The 27,225-nt window shown below is 40.3% G+C and overlaps 1 protein-coding gene across 1 annotated transcript; it reads left to right on the top strand.

Annotated features, from left to right (window-relative positions):
* Positions 1-15,582: 15,582 nt before the first annotated feature.
* Positions 15,583-18,234, top strand: LOC132133939 (piggyBac transposable element-derived protein 4-like). The gene is made up of 3 exons (XM_059546849.1): positions 15,583-15,777; positions 16,239-16,319; positions 16,489-18,234. The coding sequence occupies exons 1-3, from the start codon at positions 15,635-15,637 to the stop codon at positions 18,062-18,064; spliced, it is 1,800 nt and encodes a 599-aa protein (XP_059402832.1). The 5' UTR covers positions 15,583-15,634; the 3' UTR covers positions 18,065-18,234.
* Positions 18,235-27,225: the final 8,991 nt, after the last annotated feature.

The following is a 27,225-nucleotide window of genomic DNA, read 5'->3' as shown; positions in this document are numbered from 1 at the left end:
TACACAGGGCTCACGACCTTCAATTAATTCACATGTTGAAGGAATTAGCACTAGAGTTTTTCTAGTTTTTGAGGAGCAGTTACAGCAATTGCTTCAACATTGTTCAAAGTGTGGCTCCCTTATTGTTCAGGAAGATATGAGAGAGCTACACAATGATGGATCACAATTGACATTAGAACTCACATGCATTAATGGCTGCAGTTACAGATGGCAAAGTCAGCCTCCTGGAAAACACTGCAAAGGAATAGGAAACCTGCTCTTATCAGAGTCAGTCTTCTTCAGTGGGATCCATTTTGCGAAATTTGAGCGCTTCTGTAACAATATGAACCTGAAGACAATAAGTGCTGATACATATGCAACACTGAGGAAGAGGTACGTGTTTCCTGTGATTGAAAAAACATGGAATAAAGAGCAGAGTGCTGTGTTAACCACAATGACGAACCAGCAAGAAGTTGTGCTCTGTGGAGATGGCCGGTGTGACTCTCCTGGTCACTCAGCTAAATACTGCACGTACACCTTTATGGATGCACTGACTGAGAAGGTAGTGGACTTTAAAGTTGTAAGTTGCACCCAAGTGTCAAGCTCCAACACAATGGAGATCAAGGGTTTCAAAGATGCTCTACAAACAATTGAAGAGAATGGAGTTAAGGTGAGCACCATCTCCACTGACCGCCACCCTCAAATTGTGAAAGAAATGAGGGTAAACAATCCTGAAAAACATCATCAATTTGACCCATGGCATGTGGCCAAAGGCCTATCAAAAAAATTAGCGAAGGCAGCAAAGACAAAGGAATGTGAAGGCCTGGCAGAGTGGATAACATCCATCATAAATCATTTGTGGTGGTGTGCACAAACATGTGAGGGTAATGCTGAACTGTTGAGAGAGAAGTGGGTCTCCATAGTACACCATGTTACCAACCGTCATGAGTGGCCTGGGAACAGGTACTACCACAAATGTCCACACGAGCCCCTTGACGAGGCAGTCCAAAGAGGAAAGCTGTGGCTGAAGCCGGGATCTGTTGCACACAACAGTCTTGTGAAGACTGTGACAGACAAGCGGCTTTTAAAAGACTTGGATCACTTAACGGAGTGCGTCCACACAACAACACTAGAGGTATGATCAAGTATAGACATAAGATATTATAAGTAGGCATGATTTCCATTGCAGAGTGTAATTCAATTGTAATTGTTCTCATTTCAAATTATATTTTGTTTAAGGTGTATCACTCCATGTATCTGAAATACCTCCCAAAGAGAACGCATTTTGGATATGATGTGATGGTTCATGCCTCTATGCTTGCTGCCCTGGATCATAACAACAATGTGAACAAGGAACAGGTGAGTGATCATTCCAACTCATTGCACAGTATTTTGCATTGTGACATCAGTCTGTGGCCCCATTTACACGAAGGGAAGACGCAGATATTTCCCTGTGGTTTGGCCTCTCATTTACATGAATACACCGTTTTTATCACAGAAAACTATTATTTATAAAAACTCCGGCCAAAGTGGAGATTTCTGATAACGGCGGTTATGTGTTGTTGTGTCAACTAGGAGAAACAGGGTTTAAGGTACTCAAACGTCACATTACGCGCCAGAAAATGCTTAACGTCATGTGAGCGCCCTATGTTTGGGTAGTTGACGTGACGTGGCTTTTTCACCGTCACAGAAGATAAAAATATTTTTTCACATTTTCATCATTAAAGGGATAGTTCGCCCAAAAATGAAAATTCTGTCATCATTTACTCACCCTCAAGTTGTTTCAAACCTGTATGAATTTCTTTTTTCTGCTGAACACAAAGAAGATATTTTGAAAAATGTCGGTAACCAGACAGTTGATGGACCCCATTGACTTCCATAGTATTTTTTTTTTCCTACTATGGGGTCCATCAACTGTCTGGTTACCGACATTTTTCAAAATATCTTCTTTTGTGTTCAGCAGAAAAAAGAAATTCATACAGGTTTGAAACAACTTGAGGGTGAGTAAATGATGACAGTATTTTTATTTTTGGGCAGACTATCCCTTTAATAATACTGTAAATGATTACACATTTTCTTGTTTTACATGAATTTGTTGTTTTAATACCAAAGTTATTTTTTTTACAACTTTGAGCCAAATCTCAAAATTGTCCGATGGTGTGACGGTAGACAAAATTATTTCATAAATATTTACTTTTATAAATAAAGAAAATAATGTTTTAAAATCTTAATGAATACTCCATGCATAATTGTGCAAGTGTCTATTTCACCAAGTGACCATCACTTTTCCTATACATACATTTCTTAAAGTTTGTCACAGAATGCAATATGCAATAACCTGATATTAAGTTATTTTCCCTTTTTTGTTTTTGAATAGGCTGTTTATCAAGATGGGGAGAGCGTGGGTGAACCCAAATTCAAAATCGCTTGGAGCAAAGTCCACAAGACCTTCAGAGCAAAACCTGTGATGACAGAAAAGGACTACAGCTACATGACTGCCATGATGGAAGATGTTCTCTCCTCTGATTTCGATCCAAACCAGGCAGTGGACATGAGTTTCAACCAAAGACACATCATGGCTCCACAGGTGACACTGTCAAGATCACAGATCATTTTGCAATCATTTCAGTATTCACGCTTTAAATAGCTGCGAATCTCTGGCACCTGTTTGTTTATTCAGTTATCAGTGATGTAGGAAAGCAAACCTGTATTTATAAATATCTAAACTTGTAAATATGTACATAACAACTGTGTTCAACAGTTTGATTTGGTGTGTCTTGGTATATTATATGTTGGTGTATAAACATCTAAATCTGTGAATATGTACATAACTGTGCTTTATTGTAGTATTGTGTGGACCTTGGAGGGAGGGGGAGCTACTGATTGATACACACACACCTGCTTTTGTATAGGGAATAAATTGTGATGGTCCCAAAGGAATTCTGGTCTTGAAAATTATTTCTCTTCATTTCACAGGAAACTTCTACTTTGAGTATGGGAAGTGTGCACTTTTGACACCTCTGATAATACACAATGAAAACACCATTGTAGTTTAAATGCTCAGCTGCTTTAATTTTGAATTATTTTTAGCAGTTTGTTTTTTGCAAGTTCAGTCTATGCATAGTTAAAAATTCCTCCATGCCTCCTCTACTTCTCCCTGATTGTCTGCATGTTCAAATCCTGTATTGGCTCCACTTGGTTCGGGATAGACATTTCTTATTTTGTTCACTGCACACGAGGGAATGATTCTGCGAACTCTTCTCCCCAGCCAGCCATGCATCCACCATGTAAACTGGCGATAGGAAGAATATCTGTAAGACCTAAAGCCAAAATTTTACACTAAATGTTATAAAAGGGTGAATCAAGGTTTGCCTCAAGCCAATACATGCCAGCCAATAATGTTTGCGCTGTATTATTGTCTAATGCTTTATTACTGGAAAAACTTTCAGTGTTGGCCAAACTACGTAAGGTATTATGTATAGCGAGGCGGTTTATAGCGAATAACAACCCCGACGCGAAGCGGAGCTTGAATCAGCCTGAAGGGATTGTTATTCGCAAATTATAACAACCGCCTCGCTATACATAATCCCGCTTATTACATGGCTACCTACAAAATAAATAAATAATTTGACACAAATTATAAATTTAAACGGGAGTTTATTGATTTAAAACGATTGCATTGCTTCCGCAAAAGAAAATAGTCCGTTCCGCGTCCATAGCAACGCGCTGTTTTCATGGCAATGGTGTGTATACTTCGCAGCGGTCTGTTATCAAGAAATAACATGTTATATAATTATAAACAAATATGTTCATGTTAGACCTGCCTGTTAGTAACTGCATCGCGGCTGGGTAAACCAGCGCTCCATCTGTCATGGAGACTGACGAGGGCAGCCCACAGTACATCTGGATTGAGACAAACTGCCTCAAAATTAGGATGGGCAATGATGCATGGTAAATCTGCAAACAAGTATCCTGTTCTTAGGCTATAATATGCATTTACTGTGGTAGATTACTTCAAAATTCTTCAGGCCAATATAGCTTCCCTAGCTAGCTAGCTGCTACCTTACCCTGGACTGCTGCTGATATGAAGTGGAGTTCCTTACAGCAAACACTCTCCCTCTCAGTAAGCATCGGTAAACAATTGCCACAACCACACCAATGCGTGTGCCCTACTCTCTCTTCCTGCTCATCCTCACCTACGGCTACGAGATTATTATCATCCTGTGAACCTTCCTCCGTATTTGCGACACGTTCAGGCTCAAACTGAAAAGGGTGAACGGCAGACATTTCGCTTACGCGCCTTGTGTTTGTAGCGCGCTGGGCCTGGGACCATTCTACGTCACGGCCCAGAATTCAATGGGTAAAAACAACAATGGCGGCTTACAGGTAAAAACTTTATTTAAAAATATCTTGCTACAACGTAAACATCGGGTGTGTTATTATATCACGTTTGTGGCGCAAATGGTATCGCTAACCCAATAAGGCTAAGTTGTCAAACTAACCGGAGATCCCTTTAATCAAATCATATGTTTTTCCTCCAATGCCACTTTCGAGTAGTCTACAGAAGAGGCCTTCGTGCCAGATGGAATCAAAGGCTTTTTGGAAGTCAACAAAACAGGCATATATCTTTCTTTTCTTAATGTTTAATTCTTGATCAATTAGAGTCTGGAGTGTAAATATATGGTCCGTTGTGCGGCAATTTGGCAAAAAAACAATTTGGCATTTATGTAGAATATTGTGGTCATCAAGCAAGTTGACAAGTCGTTTATTAATGATGTTGCAGGATATTTTTCCCAGGTTACTGGATACACATATTCCTCTGTAGTTATTTGGGTCATATTTATCTCCGGATTTATGAATTGGGGTTATTAAGCCTTTGCTCCAGATGTCTGGAAAAGTTCCAGTTGATAGAAGTTGATCTAGAGGGTTTTGGTTGTTTTTTATCACCGCCTCCAGAGTTTTCAATTTTGTGAGTATCTTGTACTGATCATTATTTTTTGTAATAGTACTGTATAAATCACTAAAGTGATTAATCCAAGTATTTCCATCTTGAATGGCCAATTCATCCTGCTGGGTTTTGTTTAGGTTGTTCCATTTCTCCCAGAACCGGTTGGACTCTAAAGATTCCTCAATTTCACAGAGTTGCTTTTTGTTGTGTTGTTCTTTTTTAGTTTTTAGGGTGTACTTGTATTGTTTCAGAGTGGCCTCATATTTACAGCGTATATTGTGGTTATCTGGGTCCCTATGCTTTTCATTAGATAATTTCCTTAAAGTTTTCCTTAGGTTTTTGCATTCAGTGTCAAACCATTTGTTACTGTTCATTTGTTGAAGTTTTGGTTTGGAGGCTTTCAAATTAGACAATGAAGCCAAATGATGAAATATTGAATTGATTTTGTCCACAGCTGAATTTACACCAGAACTATTCTGGGGAAATGTTTCATTTATAAATAAATGAGTTAAATCATATATGTTTTGATTTTCCAGTGCCTTTTGGTACGCGCCCACGCTGTTTGGGGTCCATCTGTATGAGTATGTGCTGTTGAACAGTTCACAGGCACTGGGGGCTCTAGACTTAGACTGGGCCCTTTAAAGATATAGTGTGATTTTGCTGTGGTCTGAGAGGGGTGTGAGGGGGCTGACTGTGAAAGCTCTGAGAGACACTGGATCTAGATCTGTAATGAAATAATCTACCACACTACTGCCAAGAGCTGAGCTGTAAGTGTAGCGACCCAGAGAGTCCCCTCGTAGCCTGCCGTTGACTATGTACAGACCCAGTGTACGGCATAGCTGTAAAAGCTGCACACCGCTTGTGTTGGTAAGCTTGTCAAAGCTCTTTCTAGAAGGACATTCAGGGAGGGGGAAGCAGGTGCTTCCAGGTAAGTGTTTGTCTCCCTGGGTGTTCATAGTGTCAGCTCTTTCCCCTGTTCGAGCGTTCAAGTCCCCACAGATTAATAAATTTCCCATGCTTTTATAATGGTTAATTTCCTCCTCAAGAATAGAGAAGATATCTGGGTTGTAGTAGGGGGATTCTGATGGAGGTATATAGATGGCACATATGTAGACATGCTGCTTCTTTTCATTTAGGAATTTTCCATTAGAGTCCATGAGGAGGATAATGTCCGTCCTTCTGCCTGTGTGTGTTTGTTCATTCTCAGCTGTCGGGTCTCTCTCTCTCTCTCTCACACACACACACACACACACACACACACTTTCACCAGCTGTCTCTCTCTCTCTCTCTCTCTCTCTCTCTCTCTCTCTCTCACACACACACACACACACACACACACACACACACTTTCACCAGCTGTCTCTCTCTCTCTCTCTCTCTCTCTCTCTCTCTCTCTCACACACACACACTCTCTCACACACACACACACTTTCACCAGCTGTCTCTCTCTCTCTCTCTCTCTCTCTCTCTCTCTCTCTCTCTCTCACACACACACACACACACACTTTCACCAGCTGTCTCTCTCTCTCTCTCTCTCTCTCTCTCTCACACATACACTCTCTCACACACACACACATGCTGTCTCTCAGGCTGTGGCACGTCCACACGTATCTCGCAGCCAGTGGTGCTGTCTGTCCCTCTCCCAATTTTATCTTTATTTGTTCTGTTTCACTAATGGCTGTAAAGTTCTTTTTGAAGTTGGTTAATTTGTTAGTAAATGTTTCTTATGATGTTTCTTATATATACATATATATATATATTTATACATTTAATATTATCAATTTTTAATGGAAATTTTACACAGAATTTCTATGAACAACAAAAAAATTGTTATGTCATTTAAATCTTCCAATCAATATAAATTCAATTTGAATATAATTAATGGGATTCTGTGCTGTTTCATGCTGCATGCCAAGCTTCAAAACCAATCCAGACACACCAAACACAGAATAAAAGTAGCCAAAACAAATAATAAAAATAAATTTTTGAGCCCTACTGGAAAACATTTTTCTTCATCATCGAGCTGTCTAAAGCCTGGTTCACACGGGACGATTTTAAAATTGTCGGCCGATTTTCCAAACCTGAGAGACCCCACACATGGCGATAAAAAATCACGGGTCTAACAGTGTTGGTCGTACAGTGTGTGGTTTGCAGCCACACGGCAAAATCAACACATCACACACGAACCGATTCGACTCCCGAGCATTCCCAGGTCAGACGGGAATTCTCGCAAAATCCCTCGAGATCAAACGTGACTTCACAGTAAACAATCATGGCGGACGAAGAGGATGCGGTGGCCATAGTTTGTCCTTTGTTTGTAACCGAAAAAAAAACATAAGGAAAACAAGAAAAGGCGATGGTCAAAGAAGTGGAGACAAAGTCCTCCATCTCCGACGTCCACCGGACTTTCTGGTGCGCCATGCCGCCGGCTGTTTTGATTTTTTTTCCCGGTACTTCCTCGCCGCCTCGTCACCTCGCTTTCTGATTGGCTACACTCCACAGTCCACAGGCTGCGTGACCGTTTGTCCTCGGGGGACACCACACACGAGAAGAAATCGGGCCAAATAAATCCAACATGTTGGATATCCCCGATTTGAGATCGGAGCGGTCCCGACGTCCTTCCGAGCAGAGGAGAGCAGTCTTAACACACCACACACGGCAGGAATATCTGATCAGATTATTTTACGATAATCGGAGCATCCTTAAGATTGTCGGACGGTGTCAATCGGGGCTAAAATCGGCCTAATTATCCTGCCGTGTGAACCAGCCTTAACGTGCCATGTCAACATTTTGTAATGTAGCCTAGGCTAACTGTCACGGTTGGTAAATCGTGATCTCTGGGTTTTGCACTTTGTGGTGAAGTCTGTATGTTACGCGTCAGCACTGATTAGTTTGTGGGCGTCTCCGCTAATTGTCATCGGCATCAGCTGTCCCTCATTACTCATCCCCTATATATTGGCTTGTCTAGCGTCTTGTGTTTGTGAGAGCGTTGTTTCATGTTTATGATGTAGGGGTATTACAGTTAAAACCCAAGGACCAGATATGTCGCAATGAAGACCAGGAGTCAGAGATGAGTTCAATTAATAATAATAATTTTACTTGAAGAAAATAGTTTGCAATTTCATCAGCAGAAGTCAGCTTCAATACTCTCGACGGAGTTCGTAGGCCGCCCCCCGTACAACTCAAAATCAACCCCAGTTATACCCTGACAGATGATACTAATTGTGTCAATACATAAGTCAACAAAATTCTGATTGGTTCCAAAACCTAGATAAACTCTCCAAAGACGTAAATCTGACACGCTGGACACTGGCAGTTGATCGTTTGTCCTGGGACTGTCTGAGCTTCTCCCTGTACAAACACACATACACAGAGAACTTATCTAAAATTCAAGGCTTTCTAGCACTGGCGGGTGTCTTATTACGGTTGGATATACACACATAATATGTGGACCAGTGGCGAGGCCAAAAATATTAAAATGAGTGGACCTTGGTGGAATAGGGTGGACCTCAAAGACTACTAGTGATGCGCGGGTCGCCTCATTACCCGTGGGCCCCGCAGGTCGGGGGGAGGGGTAAAGAAATTGGCCCTTTATTTGCGGGGTAGGTTTGTGAGGGTCAGTAGAAACAAAACAAATAAAAAAATTCCATGTACAGTATGTTGCGTGCAATTCCCTATATATAGCCTATATTAAATATTTAGAATATATATTCTATGGCGTTATTTTACTGACAAATGTCAAGAGTGCATTATTGTAGCACGAAAGCACAGTAATACAATGTGCGGCCTATATATGTGGTGTACTTAGATTGATAAAGCCTATATACTGTATTTTATTTGCCATCATATTATATTCTATGGGTTTAATGCATTTACAGATAATTTAATTACATGTAACTATCACATAACTGTATATGCACTGTTTTAGAGAACAGTTTTAAGTGTGCGCGCTGTTTTCGGACGAGAGCAGGTCTGAGCGCGCATCCGGTTTTGTGCAAGATCAAGAAAATCTGCGCGAGAACGGAGAGATTTGTGCTCACACATTGTATTAATGTGCTTTGAAGCTACAATTATGCGCTCTCTCCATATTTGTCAGTAAAATAATGCCATATATTTTCATATTTCATTAGGTTCTTTGATAAGGTTAAAATACAAAGACAAAGTAACAAGACATCAGTGTTCAGTAATTGTGTTAATTTTAAACTGGATATCTGACAGGTGTTATACTTTTCGAGAGCGATCAGATGTTGCTTAACGTTTGGTGCCGCTCACAAGCCTGCGTGATGTGTCTAGTCTAGGTACCCATCTTCACTCAAACATAGGGTGCTTCTCAATTCTTATTTGTGCATCCTCGCTTCCTTTCCTCGTGTCCTAGCTCCACCTCTTCAGGTTGCGAGGGAAGGAGCAAGGAAAAGACGTGAGGATGGAGGACTTGAATCAAGTAAAATGATTTATCCTCGCTCCCTTCAGCCTTACTTCAAAGTGTCATCAGCTGTGATTAATGGGATCTGCTCTTATGTTGTTAAAGTTTGTTAATTAAGACATTCATAATAAATATTAATAAAGCAAGATGCCCTGTTTGAAATATATGACATGCATGGGTTATTTGGAGTGAAAAGGTCAAATTTAAATACAAATTATTACAACAGATGTGAGGGGGGGGGTTATATGTGCGTCACGTTAAATCGATAAAAGGCTTCCGCATAGGATACACCTGTGTATCCTCGCTCATCGCTCCTCATGAAACCTCCTTCCTCCTCGATCCTCGGCTCCTCGTGGTGCAATTAGAGAATTGAGATGTCCTTTAAGATGGATGTGCTCGATTGGTTTCCGTGTCATAGGATGGAGGACGGATGAGCGAGGAGACGACCATAGACAGTAAAAGAAATGGACACAGCGACCCCATTGGAACTCAAATGAGTCAAGTGAAGCCCATTTTTAGCGATTTTTAGCACTTCCGTTTCTGACGCGCAGACTCAAACTAAGCTTGATGACGTCAGCAACCTGTCTGACAGATGTAAATCTTCTAGTAGCTGTGCGTGCAAACTGCCATCGTTAATCTTGCAGAGACGGCGAGCTTGAGCGGGGAGTTCTTTGGCGTGAGTGAGCAGGAGTAAGTATTCTGAATAATTATTTTGTATAGTGCAGAAGCAAGAGTTCTTACTAGAACCAGGAAGCATGACCATATTAGCCCGGTCCTGTCAACACTGCACTGGCTCCCTATCAAGCATCGTATAGATTTTAAAATATTACTTATAAAGCCCTGAATGGTTTTGCACCACAGTATTTGAATGAGCTCCTTTTACATTATAATCCTCTACGTCCGCTACGTTCTCAAAACTCAGGCAATTTGATAATACCTAGAATATCAAAATCAACTGCGGGCGGCAGATCCTTTTCCTATTTGGCGCCTAAACTCTGGAATAACCTACCTAAAATTGTTCGGGAAGCAGACACACTCTTGCAGTTTAAATCTAGATTAAAGACCCATCACTTTAACCTGGCTTACACATAACATACTAATATGCTTTTAATATCCAAATCCGTTAAAGGATTTTTAGGCTGCATTAATTAGGTAAACCGGAACCGGAAACACTTCCCATAACACCCGATGTACTTGCTACATCATTAGAAGAATGGCATCTACGCTAATATTTGTCTGTTTCTCTCTTGTTCCGAGGTCACCGTGGCCACCAGATCCAGTCTGTGTCCAGATCAGAGGGTCACTGCAGTCACCCGGATCCAGTACGTATCCAGACCAGATGGTGGATCAGCACCTAGAAAGGACCTCTACATCCCTGAAAGACAGCGGAGACCAGGACAACTAGAGCCCCAGATACAGAACCCCTGTAAAGACCTTGTCTCAGAGGAGCACCAGGACAAGACCACAGGAAACAGATGATTCTTCTGCACAATCTGACTTTGCTGCAGCCTGGAATTGAACTACTGGTTTCGTCTGGTCAGAGGAGAACTGGCCCCCCCCCAACTGAGCCTGGTTTCTCCCAAGGTTTTTTTCTCCATTCTGTCACCGATGGAGTTTCGGTTCCTTGCCGCTGTCGCCTCTGGCTTGCTTAGTTGGGGACACTTCATCTACAGCGATATCGTTGACTTGATTGCAAATAAATGCACAGACACTATTTAACTGAACAGAGATGACATAACTGAATCCAATGATGAACTGCCTTTAACAATCATTTTTGCATTATTGACACTGTTTTCCTAATGAATGTTGTTCAGTTGCTTTGACGCAATGTATTTTGTTTAAAGCGCTATATAAATAAAGGTGACTTTGACTTTGACTTAGTATTTTAAAATGTAACGCCAGGGCTTGTATCTATGGGCTTCTCTCTTGACATCTCCCCGATTGCCTGCGAGCTCCTCCTCCTGTCTGTACGGTAATTTCTCTACTGTGCGACAGAGAGTCGAGTGGTTATGACGCAATTGTTAGCCTATTTTTACAAAAACTGTTTCTACGGGGCCATAATGTAACATAGAAGGTAATGGAGCCCTTTATACATTGTCGTGTATCTTTAGAAATAAATAATGGACAAATGGAGTCTTTAAAAGCCTCAGATGTCAAGTAATTTGCTGTCAAAGTGACACCAAAATGAATGGGAGTCAATGGGATGCTAACGCAAGTGAAGTTCTGCTACAAGATGGCGGCACGCGGCCGACTTCAACTTCCGGTCGACTTCCTTCCCGCCTGGAGACGACGAGGGATATTGAGAAGCACCCATAGTGTCATTAAAATGACGACACATCTTGCAGTACACAGCATCGTCTTTTATGCTGTACCAGAGACAATTTGGCTGTACTCTAGAAATGGGAACTTTGTGTAGCTACCACTTAGAAGCAAAATGTCTAGACTTGCCGTGTATTGTTGTGCGCGGAAACTCGCGTAAATGGAGCTGAGCAGGTGGTTCATCACGTGTGGATAAATCAGTAGCTTTTCTCAACGATTAGCCCGGGTTGATGTCGACATTTCGGGTTCTGTTCTTGTTTTTTAATTAATTTTTTTATATTTAAAGATATCCGATTCGACATGCTCGTCTCGTGTCATGCGTGTTAAAAGTTTATTTCTCTAGTAGACGTAAACTCATCTTCCCATCCCCCCAACAATACGCGATGTTGCTGTTGCAGTAGGGAAATTATATGAAAAAGTTTTCGCTCTACAGTAATTATCTTTTTATGAAACTTATTGTACGTGTTTAAGTGATTAGTATAGTCATATGTGCAATTTTTTTTTTTTTTTTTTTGTCTGTTCTGATTGGGTGGGCCAGCCGTTAATCTGAGTGGGCCAGTGCCACCCTGGCCCTTATGTAGCCTCGCCCCGATCCAAATGTTTCCATATTCTCAATGTATCTGAATGTTAAACTTGTCACGGTTGGTAAACCGTGATCTCTGGGTGTTTACACTTTGTGGTAAAGTCTGTGTGTTTCGCGTCTGCACTGATTAGTTTGTGGGCATCTCCGTTAATTGTCATCAGCAGCAGCTGTCACTCATTACTCATCCCTATATATTGGCTTGTCTCACGTCTTGTGTTTGTGAGATCATTGTTTAATGTCGTTTACCCTGTTTGTCGGCTTCAGTGTTGTCTGCGTTGAATGTCTGTGTTTTCCCAGAACCTCATCCACTCTACGCACTTCCACTCAGCTACAAACACTTACCTTCGGCTCTATTCCCTGCAGTTCCTGTGCCATCCTCTCCTGCTGCCTTCTCACCGCATCATCCGGATTCCTCATCTCCTCACCACCATCTTGGATTGTCGTCTTCCCAGCATCATTGTCCCTTCGTGTCTGTTTGTTTGTTTATTTTCATTAAATACTGTTAACTCGCATTTGTTTCTGGTTGCTAGTGTGTTTGCTGTACTACAATTATTATTTTTTATATATATATTTTATTTTTTATATTTTTCTGTTTAATGTATTTTATTTAAATGTATATTTAAGTTTACATTTAGCTTACAACGTGTTTGAAAATTCTGCTTGATAAATGCTCTAAAACTTGTATGTAAATGATCGACTTATCAGTGTGACATTTTAGCATACAAATGGAGAAAACTTCAAGATATCGGCCCTAAAAATCGGCAAAAGTCTGATAGACAGCTTTCACATGTCAGTTTTAAATATATTCTAAATCATAAACATCTTATAGACATCTATTTGACATCTAAAAGGAAAAGTCCTATAGACGTATTGCAGATGAGCAAACACTGTGAAAAATACATCTTGTAGATGTAAATGCAGACGTCAAATAGACGTCTCTAAGATGTACGTGTGCTATCAGGGAAAGGTCTAGTTTTGGGTAACTTTTGATTCATGTTGACTGCTTCTTCAGCGGAAACTTAATGTGTTTGTAAATAGTTGCTTATGTGCAAATGTTTAGAAAGTGATTTATGGATATTGATGCCCCATCAACAGACACAAAGCTTGTCTCTATTGGCCTATGTATCTGTTAATTGACCATCATTTATGCATGCACTATAGTATGTTACCTTGGACAATCAACTATTCACACTTTTCTAAGAAAATGCCTTCACGTGCACGTCATACAAGAGGCTCTTAACGAGTTCACATTTACACTCATTTTACATATCACAGTTTAATTTAGCTTGTATACTGTCAGATATGTATATGTATATGCCAGGAAAAGTTAATTTATTTCAGTAATTCAACTCAAATTGTGAAATGTATGTATTAAATTAAAGGCACAGACTGAAGTAAAGTAAGTCGTTGGTTCTTTTAATTGTGATGATTTTGGCTCACATTTAACAAAAACGCACAATAAGTGACCGCTGGGATAACAGTGAACAGTGTATATAAATCCAATTACAGTTCTTAGTGAAAATGACAATAAAATGTTGCAATGACAAAATATTTCAATAAATAAAAAATGCAGATGTTACAAATAATGTACAATAATGATGTTGTAATACTCTAAGCATTAACATAAAAATGTGATGTTATATTTGACAAAAAAAGTATCCATTTTGAAATGATGTGTTGGTGAATTGTTTTATTTTACATCTCATTTCTTTCACTGTACCATTACAGTTATTTATTTATTTATTTTTGCATAATAGTAGCCCTAGTATGTAATAAACCAGTTCAAAATAGCTGGGCTAAGATACACTCTAAAACACACTTTTGGGTTGTTATTAACCCAAGGGCTGGGTAAATATAGGACAGAACCCATCTTGGGTTAATTTTATCCAGCAAATTAGGTCGTTTATTTAACCCAACATAAGAGGTTGATTTATCCCAGATAAAGTTTATTCATTTTTATCATATTACTATCTTATTAATTCACAAATTAAATAATGTTTACAGATTAACTTCAATCCTCTAAACTTTTCTAAAATAATCCACACAACCACTGGTTTGCATGTTACCTTCCTTTATTTTCCTTTAATTTTCATTTACAGCATTGTTTATATCGTTTTTAATAGGCTATACATATTGCCCATATTTAAAGTCGTTTGGCAAACAGTAAAACCAAAAATTAAACGTTAAACATAAGTAATTTACGTGTTATTAACCAGTCTCTGTTGTTCGGTTTCCACCGTTGCGTCGCGCTGGTTCTTGAGCCCGAGCTGGAGTCATGTTCGGCGGGGAACTGCTCACGCCTGAGGCCGCCCCCCTGCGTTTCACTCATACAGCCGAAATGTACTGCGATTGCCTTTATAACCTGCCCAAAAACAAACAATAAACAGCTCTGAGGGAATATTTGTATTCTGTATCTTTATGAATAAAATCGTTTACTTTATGCAAAGCATCAGGCTTTTCCATCATGCGAAAAGACCACGCACTCGTTAAAGGTGATTCATACCGCGCTCCTGTATGTTTTTCTCTGCATAAAATCGAACGATATTCAGCACAGTCATGATTTTATAGATAAAATAAAATGTATAGTGCAACATGTTTTTTTTTGTTTGTTTGTTTTTTTACCGACGAATGCGTCATTTCGATGGCGCTTAGAACTGCTCTTTCCAGAAGAGAAGCAAATCCCGCAATAAATAAACTCAACCGCTGGGTTACGTCTAACACAGGGTCTGAGTAATACAAAAACTACAAAACACTGAAAACCCCAAAAATTACCCATAAGGCTCAACCCAGCATTTGGGCTAAAAAAAATAACCTTGATAACCCTTGATTTTTTTAGAGCGTATATAACAATTTGTAAGACTGCTAAAATATGTTAATTCAGTAGACACATTACCAATTGTGACAGACCATAAACAGATTTTTCATATACTTTTCAAAAAATATAATGAAAAAAAAATAATAATAATTATAATTATTTCAAAGAGTTACTAATGACACATTATATGGATATTTTCATGTCTGGGAAAAATAATGAACTAAATAATGAACTTTAAAAACAGCATACTATGATTTCTTTAAGAAAGAAAACACTCCATGAGGCTTGCAAAGGGTAGAGGAATACAACATCTAGGAAAAGTTATAATACAATTATGTTTACAAAAGGCAAAGCTTGATGACGGGTCTCCTCAAAACCTATTTTTCTCTCAGTTGTAATGTTTTATCTTGATCTGCACACACACACACACACACACACACACACACACACACACAAGAACAGAGCTCTATTCATATGCTAATGATATGATGCAGTCATATGGTTAACGCCCCTCATCACTACTATAAAACTGGCAGTACAGTTCAGCTTGTTCACTTTTTAATCACGATGGCACACGAGGAAGCTCTCCAGACGACCACAGACAGCGAAGAAGAAAGTACTTTTTCCTCGGAAGAAGAGAAAGACTTTGATGATGAACTCCTGCATTTTGAGGATCACTTTGATGCTGCAGAGAACACAATTTCTAAAGAGTAAGTCATTTATTCTGACTTTGATTAGTAACTAGAGTCACATATTCCTTATTATTAGTTAGGGCATGATTGTAACACTGTTTAAGACCTATTGCCAGACTAAAATCAGTAAGTTAGCCCATGACTGAAACACATAGTCCTTTTTCTTCATTATATCTAACTGTAAACATTGCACCCATGTGAACGTTTTGTAATGTAACATTAGATAAAATCAATGTTTAGACTATATCTAACTTTTGATTCATGTTGACTGCTTCTTCAGCGGAAACAAAATGTGTTTGTAAATAGTTGCTTAGGTGCAGATGTTTTGAAAGTGCTTTATGGATATTGATGCCCCATCAACAGACACAAAGCTTGTCTCTATAGGCTTATATAACTGTTGATTGACCATCACTTATGCATGCACCATAGTAATTAACCTCAGACAATCAATGTTTATAAACAATTTCTTTATTTTCTAGGAAAACGCCTTCATGTGCACATCACACAAGGGCAACACACAAGCGTCTTTCAGCTTTCAACTCGGTTGAGAAACTTAACAAGTAAGTGGATATTTACCCGTCATTTTACCTCTTACAGTTTAACTTTGCTTGTGTAGTCTACTGTCAGATGTAGAAATGTTTACATAATGGATACACATTTGTAAATTGCTTCTCTTAATGACCCTGATGTCACCATCCTCACTTTTATTTATTTCTTTGTTTTAAACAGATGTGAGAGGGACAGTGACCAGATCCCTGCTGCAAAGAGAGCCAGGACTCTTTCATGGAAAGCAGAGACTGATGTTGACCAGGTGCCACACACTCTGAGATTCCTGCCTGCTCGGGAACCAGGACCACAGTTGTCTGCTGATGACTCACACTCTACCATGAGTCTTTTCAAACTGTTTTTCACAGAGAGCGCAGTGGAAAACCTGTGCCACAACACAAATGCTCAGGCTGCCAGGGCAATGGCAAAGGGCTGCAAGTACAAATGGACAGATGTCAGTGTTGATGAGCTGTATCGTTACATCGGACTGATATTCTACATGTCTGTGCTGAAGATGAGCTCCATCGCTGACTACTGGCGGCAGGACAGTCTTTTCTCTCTGCCTTTTCCTGCCACAGTTATGTCAAGGGACAGATACCGCACCATTTCCTGGAATGTACACATGAGTCACCCAGACGCAGACGAGGAAAACGACAGAAAGAGGGGCACAGACCAACATGACCGTCTGTTCAGGATCAAACCCCTCATGGACACTGTTCGTCTTGCGTGCAAAGCCTTCTATCATCCTAGAAGAAATCTAGCTGTTAAGGAGAGATTGGTGGCATGCAGAGCAAAGACAGGAATGAGACGGTGCACAAAAGTCAAGCCGACAAAGTTGGGCTTCAAGTTTTTTGACCTTTCAGACTCATCAAATGGATATATTGTGGACTTCTCCATCTACACGGGCAAGAATTGTTTTCCTGCAGACCATGGGCTTTCATATGATGCTGTGATGTCTCTCCTGGACCATAAAGTTTTGGGCTCTGGGTACCATGTGTACATGGATGATTTCTACACAAGTCCAAAGCTCTTCACAGACTTGTTTGCTCTGAAGTTTGGTGCTTGTGGGGCGTACAGAGAGCAGAGGAAGGGCTTCCTGAAGACTGCAGCTAATTCACTGAGCAGTGACTCCACCATGGGATCCATCAGGTGGATTCGGGACGGGCCCCTTGTGTGTGTGAAGTGGATGGACACGCAAGTGGTGTCTGTTTGTTCCACCATACATGCTGCCTCTACAGGAGGCAATGTGAAAAGAAACATCAAAGCACAGGATACATGGAAGACAAAGTCTGTTCCATGTCCTGCACCTGTGACTGCATACAGCCAGCACATGGGGGGTGTTGACCTGTCCGATCAGCTGTTGCAATACTACGCTGCACAGCACAAAACCATGAAATGGTACAGAAAAGTCTTTCTACACTTCTTGGACATTGCCGCCAACAATGCTTTTATATTGCACAAAGAGCTGCATGGCAACATGACTCGCAAAGAGTTCATGGAGGAGCTTATTGCAGAGCTCTGTGACATGTCACAGAAAGCAGCACCAAAACAGTCCAGCACAGAGCATGTGCCAATCCCAGGAGCTGAGTTGACTTCAGACGACAGAAGAAACGCTACTGTCGGTCGCCGGATCTGTGTGCATTGCAAAGCAGTGCATGGAAAGAGGCTACAAACACCTTGGAAATGCCAGGCTTGTGACGTTCATTTGTGTCTTCAGTTGAACAGAAACTGTTTCCTGGAATGGCACAAAAGTCTGTGATTGTGTTAAAATAAATCATAGTTTTTCCTGGTTATTGTTTTTTTTTGTGGAAATCATTTTCAACTTTTTTAAACAAATTAAGTTGATTTCTCAAGGATCATCAGAGTGAAGACTAGATATATGGCTGCTGAAAATATATGGCATTTAAAGTACTTCACTACATTAATGTATTAATAGATAGATAGATAGATAGATAGATAGATAGATAGATAGATAGATAGATAGATAGATAGATAGATAGATAGATAGATGGTCAGAGGATCACAAGTTCCCCCAATGCTGCGGCCAAAATTAGTGGAGGTATATCAGAAAGGACTTTCTTGGAGAACAAATTTAGTTGCCAGCTAAAACTCTATAGGTCAAAAAGAAGCCATATCTAAACATGATCCAGAAGTGCAGGCAGAAGCAATCCAGGTTGTTATCATTTCAGAAGCCTGTATCTCTGATGGCACGGGGTTGCATGAGTGCATGCAGCATGGGCAGCTTACACATCTGGAAAGGCACCATCAATGCTGAAAAGTAAATCCAAATTCTAGAACAATGTATGCTCCCATCCAGACATCCTCTCTTTCAGGGAAGACCATGCATTTACCAACATGACAATGCCAGACCACATACTGCATCAATTACAACATCATGGCTGCGTAAAAGAATGATCCGGGTACTGAAATGGCCAGCCTGCAGTCCAGATCTTTCACCCATAGAAAACATTTGGTGCATCATAAAGAGGAAGATGCGACAAAGAAGACCAAAGTTGAGCAATTAGAAGCCTGTATTAGACAAGAATGGTACAATATTCCTTTCCCTAAACTTGAGCAACTTGTCTCCTCAGTCCCCAGACGTTTGTATACTGTTATAAAAAGAAGAGGGGATGCCACACAGTGGTAAACATGGCCTTGACCCAACTTTTTTTTTTTTTAGATGTGTTGATGCCATGAAATTTAACATCAACTTATTTTTACCTTAAAATGATACATTTTCTCAGTTTAAACATTTGATATGTCATCTATGTTGTATTCTGAATAAAATATTGAAGTTTGAAACTTCCACATCATTGCATTGTGTCCCAACTTTTTTGGAATTGGGTTTGTACTTTAAAATCAATCCTAAATATAACTGGAAGCCAGTGTAGAGACCCGAGGACTGGTGTGATATGCTCAGATTTTCTGGTTCAAGTCAGAATCCTGGCAGCAGCGTTCTGTAGAGCTGCAGCTCTTTTTGGGAAGGCTGGTGAGGAGACCATTACAATAGTGCACCTTGCTGGTGATAAAAGCATGAACAAGTTTCTCCAATTCTTGACTGGAAACAAAACATCTAATTCTTGCATTGTGTTTTATATGATAGTATGCTGATTTAGTTACTGCTTTGACATGACTACTGAAACTAAGGTCTTTCTCCAGAATCACACAAAGATTCCTGATTTGAATTTTAGTTGTTAGACCCCTAGAATCAAGGTATGCATTCACCATGAAAACTTCATCTTTGTTTCCAAATGCAATGACAGTTTTTTTCCCCTTGTTGAACTGAAGAAAGTTTGGCACATCCAACTGTTAATTTCACCTATGTATAAGCAGAGGAAGTCAATAGGGGGCTGTAGTCATTTGGAGATAAGGCTAGGTAAATCTGGGTATCATCAGCATAGCCGCAATTTGGGATCTTTCTCATTATTTGACTTAGTGGGAGCATATACAGGCTAAACAAGAGCGGTGCAAGAATTGAGCCTTGTGGTACTCCGCATGAAATAGACATCCACTTAGACCTATGCTCTCCTAAACTCACATAATAACCTCTCCCTTCTAAGTATGACCTGAAACATCTGAGGACCATCCCAGAAAGCCAGACCCAGTTTTCCAGTCTCTGTAGAAGTATGTTATGATAGACAGTGTCAAACGCAGCACTGAAGCCTTGTAGTACAAGCATTGATAATTTGCCAGAATCTGAATTTAAGTGAATATCATCTATTATCTATAGTTTTCTGTTTAATTGATATTTATTTATAAAGTTGTATCTATTTTATTTAAATGTATATTTAAGTTTACATTTATGTTCCAACAAGCTTGAAAAATGCTGCTTAATAAATGCCCTAAAACTTTTATGTAAATGATTGACTAAATATATATATATATATATATATGTGTGTGTGTGTGTGTGTGTGTGTGTGTGTTTGTATTTATATATATATATATATATATATTCTTTATTTTCATGACTATGAAAATTGAAGAGTCACATTGAAGGCATCAAGGGCTATTTGACCAAGAAGGAGATTGATGGGGTGCTGCGCCAGATGACCTGGTCTCCACAGTCACCGGACCTGAACCCAATCGAGATGGTTTAGGGGTGAGCTGGACCGCAGACAGAAGGCAAAAGGGCCAACAAGTGCTAAGCATCTCTCGGGGAACTCCTTCAAGACTATTGGAAGACCATTTCAGGTGACTACCTCTTGAATCTCATCAAGAGAATGCCAAGAGTGTGCAAAGCAGTAATCAAAGCAAAAGGTGGCTACTTTGAAAAACCTAGAATATGACATATTTTCTGTTGTTTCACACTTTTTTGTTATGTATATAATTCCACATGTGTTAATTCATAGTTTTGATTCCTTCAGTGTGAATCTACAATTTTCATTGTCATGAAAATAAAGAAAACTCTTTGAATGAGAAGGTGTGTCCAAACGTTTGGTCTGTACTGTATATATATGTTGTAACAGACTTTGCTTTGATAAATATTCTAATTCGTTTTTGAACATTTGTTTTTATATTTCTGTGAGTTTAAATGGGTTTAAGAAATGCATTATTTGTCTTACTAAAGAGGGACTTTTATTTTGACGGGTGTTGTAGTCTACGGGCAAGGAAAAAGAAAGCACGCAGTTCAAGTTCATCAGAGTTGTGTCGCAGATAACGTTTGCAACTTTAAGCACCCCCCGAAAAGGCATAAGCTCTTACGGTGATTTTTGGAGTCTTACGGTGATTTTTGAGTGAAAACGGACTCAATAAACTTCATTAACATCAGTAAAGTTTGGGCCATCATTCGGGCGGGGTCTGCTACAGTAAGAGCTTAACCTTCGCTGGTTCAGATCCTCGATGCATGTGCATGCTCACGATGGCAACGTCACGGATTGCTGCACGTCCGAATCAGCGTGATGGTCTACGGAGCAGAGTCGCTGTAGTCAACGAGTTCACTATGGAAATGGATATGGACGAACCGAGTTCTGAAAGCCTGCTTCAGACGGATATTGAAGGTGAAAAGGATAAAAATGAAGCAGTTAAATGTAAGGATAAAGATAAACCTGAATCTCAGTGTCAAAAGCAAGACAGTAAAGAACTCACTCGGCGTTCAGAACGTCCGCATATGCCCACGGAGAAAATGCTTGCTTATCAGAAAGATGAATGCTGTAAGAAAGAAAAAAGATTAACCAAGCAAGACAGAACTTAAAAACTGACATAACTGATAAACAGCTGGCTGAAATGGCTGACTCTATTGAGGACAAAAAAATAATATTTTGAAACTCTTCAGTGACATAAGGGAACATGTTACACCTACTGCAGATTTAAGACGTAAAATTGATGCATGTGAAGCTGTGACCAATGACATAATCAAAATAGTGCTTGAAAGAATGGCAATTGTAGATGGCGAATTTGATGCAGAAAGAGAAAGGGGCAGGCTGCGTGAACTTTTAGCACATAGTTATGCTCGCTCTATATATGGTTCCAGTGCTTCAAAAACAAGTGTCAGTAGCCATTCCAGATCCTCTAGTGCAGCAAGCAAACGTGCAGATGCTGCAGCAGAACTGGCTGCAAAAGAGGCTGAATATAAGATGATGCAAACAGAAAGGCAACACAAGGAAAAAATAAGAACCTTAGAAGAGCAACTCAGAAGAGAGTTAGAAACTCAAAAGTTTGAATTGGAACGGCTGCAGGTGGAAAAGGAGATAGAGGTTGCTCGAGCCAGAATAAAATCCTATGAAGAAGAAATAAAACAAGAGACAAGAAGTCAGTCAATACCGAATGATCATCAAGGGCAGAGAAACGGAATGTTACATCAGCATTGCAGTGTTGTTCAGTCAACACCTCTCAGTGAAGTGTCTCATCTTGCTCAGGCAGTTCAGGACAGCATAGCCATCAACAGGTTACCCATACCCGAGCCTTCAGTGTTCAATGGAGACCCAATTCAGTTTGTGGACTGGAAAGCCTCATTTATGTCACTTATAGATAGAAAAGGCATCTCTGCAGCTGATAAACTCTATTATTTGAAAAAGTATGTCAGTGGCTCAGCACACAAATATCTTGAAGGCACCTTTTATCGTAATGATGAAGAAGCGTACAAAGATGCTTGGAACAAGCTTAACCAAAGATACAGGCAGCCATTTGTCATTCAAAGAGCATTCCGTGAAAAGCTGTCAAAGTGGCCAAGAATACCATCCAAAGATGCAGAAGGCCTGAGAACATTTTCAGACTTTTTAAATGCCTGCCTGCAAGCCATACCTCATGTTAAAGGCCTGGAAATATTAAACGACTGTGAAGAGAATCAAAGGCTGGTACAGAAACTTCCTGACTGGGCAGCCTCCAGGTGGAACCGCCAAGTCACAACATCACTTATGGATGGCAAGGAATTTCCAAGCTTTCGAGACTTTGTAAAATTCATGTCAACTGAAGCAGAAATAGTGTGTAATCCTATCACTTCTCTACATGCTCTTCATTCACGCGAGTCACCTCATGAGAGAAGAATCTCAAATGAAACCAAAAGAAACAAGGCGATTGTTTTCAAAACACAAACAACAGTAAACAGTGACAAACAGACAATAGCTAAAGGACAGTTAAAAACACCATGCATGTTGTGTCAAGATGACAGCCATCAACTTTGTAAGTGCCCAGAAATCATGGTAAAGTCTCTGAAAGACAGAAGGTCCTATGTCAAAGACAATAAACTCTGTTTTGGGTGTATGAAACCAGGTCACTGTGCTAAGGATTGTCGGCATCGCCACACATGTGATGTATGCAAACTGCGACATCCCACATGTCTTCATGACTACAACTATGAGAATAAGGGAAACAGAAAGCAACCAACGGTAAGCATGGAGCATGCATGTGAGAGTGAGATTACAGATGCCATGATGCTTAATATCACAAGACAAGGTCGTTCAGTCATTACATCCATGATTGTACCTGTGTGGGTGTCATCCATCAAAAATCCATCCAATGAACAGCTTGTCTATGCTTTGTTAGACACTCAGAGTGACACCACTTTCATTGATGAAGAAGTGAGTAATAAACTGCAAGTGGATTCTCAGCCAATAAAACTCAAACTTACCACCATGATGGGAGACAGTATGATAATTAAAAGTAAAAGAGTGTCTGATCTTCGTGTGAGAGGGTACAATTCATCAGTACATATCAATCTGCCTCCAGTATACACCAAGGAGTGTATTCCTGTCAATCGTGATCACATACCAACGCAGGAAACGGCAAAGAACTGGAGTCACTTGAAGGTAATCACAGACGAAATGTCACCTCTACTCAGCTGTGAAGTTGGTTTACTTATTGGCTACAACTGCCACAGAGTGCTAGCTCCCAGGCAAGTTATACTGGGAAAAGATGATGAACCTTATGCTATTCTAACTGACTTAGGATGGAGTGTTGTGGGATCAACATCAGTCAGTCTGTGTCACAGAATAGCCACAAAGGAGATTCCAGCTTTGACACCTATGGATGCCATCCGTGTACTTGAGTCGGACTTTAAGGATGTCACAGCAGATGAAAAGACAATTTCTCAGGATGATATTGTGTTCCTAGACAAACTCAAAGAAGGTATAAAGAAAAATGCTCTAGGACATTATGAAATGCCTCTTCCGTTCAAACAACGGCCATACTTACCTGATAACAGAGAGCTTGCCAAGGTCAGACTCAATCATTTGAACAAGAAATTCTGTAGAAACGAGAAATATAAGACAGTCTACATTGCTTACATGAATGACATCATTGAAAGAGGTGATGTAGAAACAGTGAATGATGATGGAACTGTTGGCGAAAAGTGGTACATACCTCATCATGGCATCTACCATCCAAAAAAGCCAGACAAGCTACGTGTCGTTTTTGATTGTTCCGCAAAATTCAAAGGCACAAGTCTCAACGAACATTTGTTACCAGGACCGGACATGATAAACAATCTCACCGGAGTCCTTGTTAGGTTCAGAAGGCATCCTATAGCTGTAATATGTGACTTTGAAAAAATGTTTCACCCGTTTTATCACCAGGAAAATGGCCGAGATTACCTGCGCTTCTTATGGTGGAAAAACGGAGACACAAATTCAGCGCTTCAAGATTATCGGATGAAAGTGCATCTTTTCGGCGCGGTTTCTTCGCCTGGTTGCGCAAACTATGGACTAAGATATCTAGCCAGTGAGCATAGTCAATCATACTCATTAGCCGCTCAGTTCATCTTAAGAGACTTCTATGTTGATGATGGAGTCACAAGTGTAGAGACGGTGGAAAAGGCCATTCAGCTGGCAAGGGAAGCACGGGAGTTGTGCATAAAGGGAAGTCTTCGACTTCACAAGTTTGTGTCAAATGACAACACTGTTCGGCAGAGTATACCAGCATCAGAACGTGCTGTAAACTTTGAAACAAAGGATCTTACCTTCAATGACATGCCACTTGAAAGAGCGCTGGGAATTCATTGGAACATAAAGAGTGATAGCTTCCAATTCCATATCCCACTAAAAGGTCAACCTACAACACGCCGTGGCATATTGTCAACGGTTGCCTCCATATATGATCCTTTGGGCTTTGTAGCTCCCTATGTTCTCAATGGTAAGAGGATCCTACAAGAAATGGGTCGCCAGGGTACAGGCTGGGATGATCCACTTTCCCTTGCTCTTAGCCCATGGTGGGAGAAATGGCAGAATGACTTTGTCAATCTGGAAAAGGTGGACATATCACGATGCTATGTGCCTGCTGATTTCGGTGAAATTGTAAAAACGGAAATACATCATTTCTCTGATGCAAGTACCTGTGGTTATGGTCAGTGTTCTTATCTGAGAGTAATCAATGAGAAGGATGAGATGAGGTTAGAGTTGACGGCAGCAGTGGTATCAGTCAAAATGAGCAATATGCTCAGAGAAGAGCTTGACCTCACTAATGTCAATGAATTCTTTTGGACTGACTCAAAGGTGGTCTTGGGTTACATCAATAACGACGCCCGTCATTTTCATACGTTTGTATCCAACAGAGTCCAAAAAATACGCCAAAGCACAGCACCCAAACAATGGCTGTACGTCCCAACAGATGATAACCCAGCAGACAATGCTTCAAGAGGAAGAACAATAAATGAATTACTCTCGTCCAACTGGTTCTCGGGTCCTTCATTCCTGTGGAAGAAAGAAATAGAGACCTCAAATGTTGTACCGGAGCTTCCAATAGGAGATCCAGAAGTTAAAAAGATTCAGACGTTTCAAACAGAAAGTAAAGATCTTGTAGACCATTTGTCAAAGTTCTCATCTTGGTCTAATGCTGTCAAAGCCATTGCACGCCTTGTGAGACGGATTAAGAAGGATAAAACTAATGCGACAGCTTCTGTAGGTGAACAGGAACATGCAAAAGGCTTGATTCTAAAAGGAGTTCAAAAACAAGCATATCAGAAAGAAATGGATGTCCTGAGTCAAGGAAAACAACTTCCAGGTTATAATAAACTTCATCACCTGGACGCCTTCATAGACCTTCATGGTATGATCAAGGTGGGAGGAATACTTATCCACTCATCATGCACTCACTCGTTCAAGCACCCACTGATCCTTCCTAAAGATCATCATGTAACAAAGTTGATTATTGCACACTATCATGAAAGTGTAAAGCATCAAGGAAAGGGTTTCACAATTAATGCAATCAGATCTTCCGGCTATTGGATACCTGGAATAAACAGAGCTGTCGCATCTTACATTCGCAACTGTGTACCTTGTAGAAGGTTGAGAAAACCTGTGGAAGGCCAGCGGATGAGTGATCTTCCCACAGAACGTGTAGAGCCTTCCCCACCGTTTGTGTATTGTGGTATGGATTGCTTTGGTCCATTCATGACTAAAGAAGGAAGAAAACAGCACAAAAGGTATGGTCTGCTTCTAACTTGCTTTTGTTCAAGAGCCATTCATATAGAAATGTTAGAAGATATGTCCACAGATGCTTTCATCAACAGTTTGCGATGCTTTATTGCAATTCGAGGCACAGTACGGCAGATCAGATGTGACCAAGGTACCAATTTCGTTGGCGCGAAAAATGAACTGAACTCGGCATTACATCAGCTTGACCCAGAAAGGCTCACTGCTTTCCTTGCAGATAAACAGTGTGATTTTGTAATGAATCCCCCTCATTCCAGTCATGCAGGTGGTGTATGGGAGCGTCAAATCAAAACTGTACGGAGTGTTCTTAATGCTACAGTTTCCCTCTCATCAGGCAGGCTCAACGATGCTTCACTGCGCACTTTATTTTATGAAGCCATGGCAATAGTCAACAGTCGCCCCCTGACAGTGGATAACCTGAACGACCCCAAGAGCTTAGAACCGCTCACACCTAACCATCTGATTACCATGAAAACCACCACAGTCCCACCACCACGAGGAAAGTTCATAAGAGAAGACATCTATGGGAGAAAGAGATGGAGACAGGTGCAGTACCTTACTGAACAGTTTTGGAGTAGATGGAAAAAAGAGTATCTCCACAATATTACAGCTAGACAATGCTGGCATGCTCCAAAAAGGAATTTTCAGATTGGTGATGTGGTCATGGATACAGATGAGAACCTTCCAAGAAATGAGTGGAGACTAGGACGGGTCGTAGACATTGTAACTAGCCAAGATGGACTAGTAAGGAAGGTCACAATAGCACTCGGTGACAAAAAACTAAACAAAAAAGGAGAACGGGTAAACAAGGTCTCAGTCGTAGAGAGACCAGCTCAGAAGTTGGTCTTATTATTGGAAGCGGAGTGAACAAATCTTCAAAAGGACTTTGCTTTACACACATGCACACAAAATGGTTATTATAAGTTAAAATTACTTATGTTTGAAAATTATGCATGTTGAAATAACATTTATAATTTGGTGGGAGTGTAACAGACTTTGCTTTGATAAATATTCTAATTCGTTTTTGAACATTTGTTTTTTATATTTCTGTGAGTTT

The sequence above is a fragment of the Carassius carassius genome, unplaced genomic scaffold (genome assembly GCF_963082965.1).
Source record: "Carassius carassius unplaced genomic scaffold, fCarCar2.1 SCAFFOLD_73, whole genome shotgun sequence".
Classification (NCBI taxonomy): domain Eukaryota; kingdom Metazoa; phylum Chordata; class Actinopteri; order Cypriniformes; family Cyprinidae; genus Carassius; species Carassius carassius.
Note: the sequence above shows the minus strand (reverse complement) of the source record. Positions and strands in the feature narration are given on the sequence as shown.

Coding starts and splice junctions, on each gene's coding strand:
- LOC132133939 (XM_059546849.1), top strand. CDS start 15,635: ATGGCACACGAGGAAGCTCTCCAGACGACCACAGACAGCGAAGAAGAA. Junction 15,778..16,238: donor GAGAACACAATTTCTAAAGA/GTAAGTCATTTA, acceptor TTTATTTTCTAG/GAAAACGCCTTCATGTGCAC. Junction 16,320..16,488: donor TCGGTTGAGAAACTTAACAA/GTAAGTGGATAT, acceptor TGTTTTAAACAG/ATGTGAGAGGGACAGTGACC.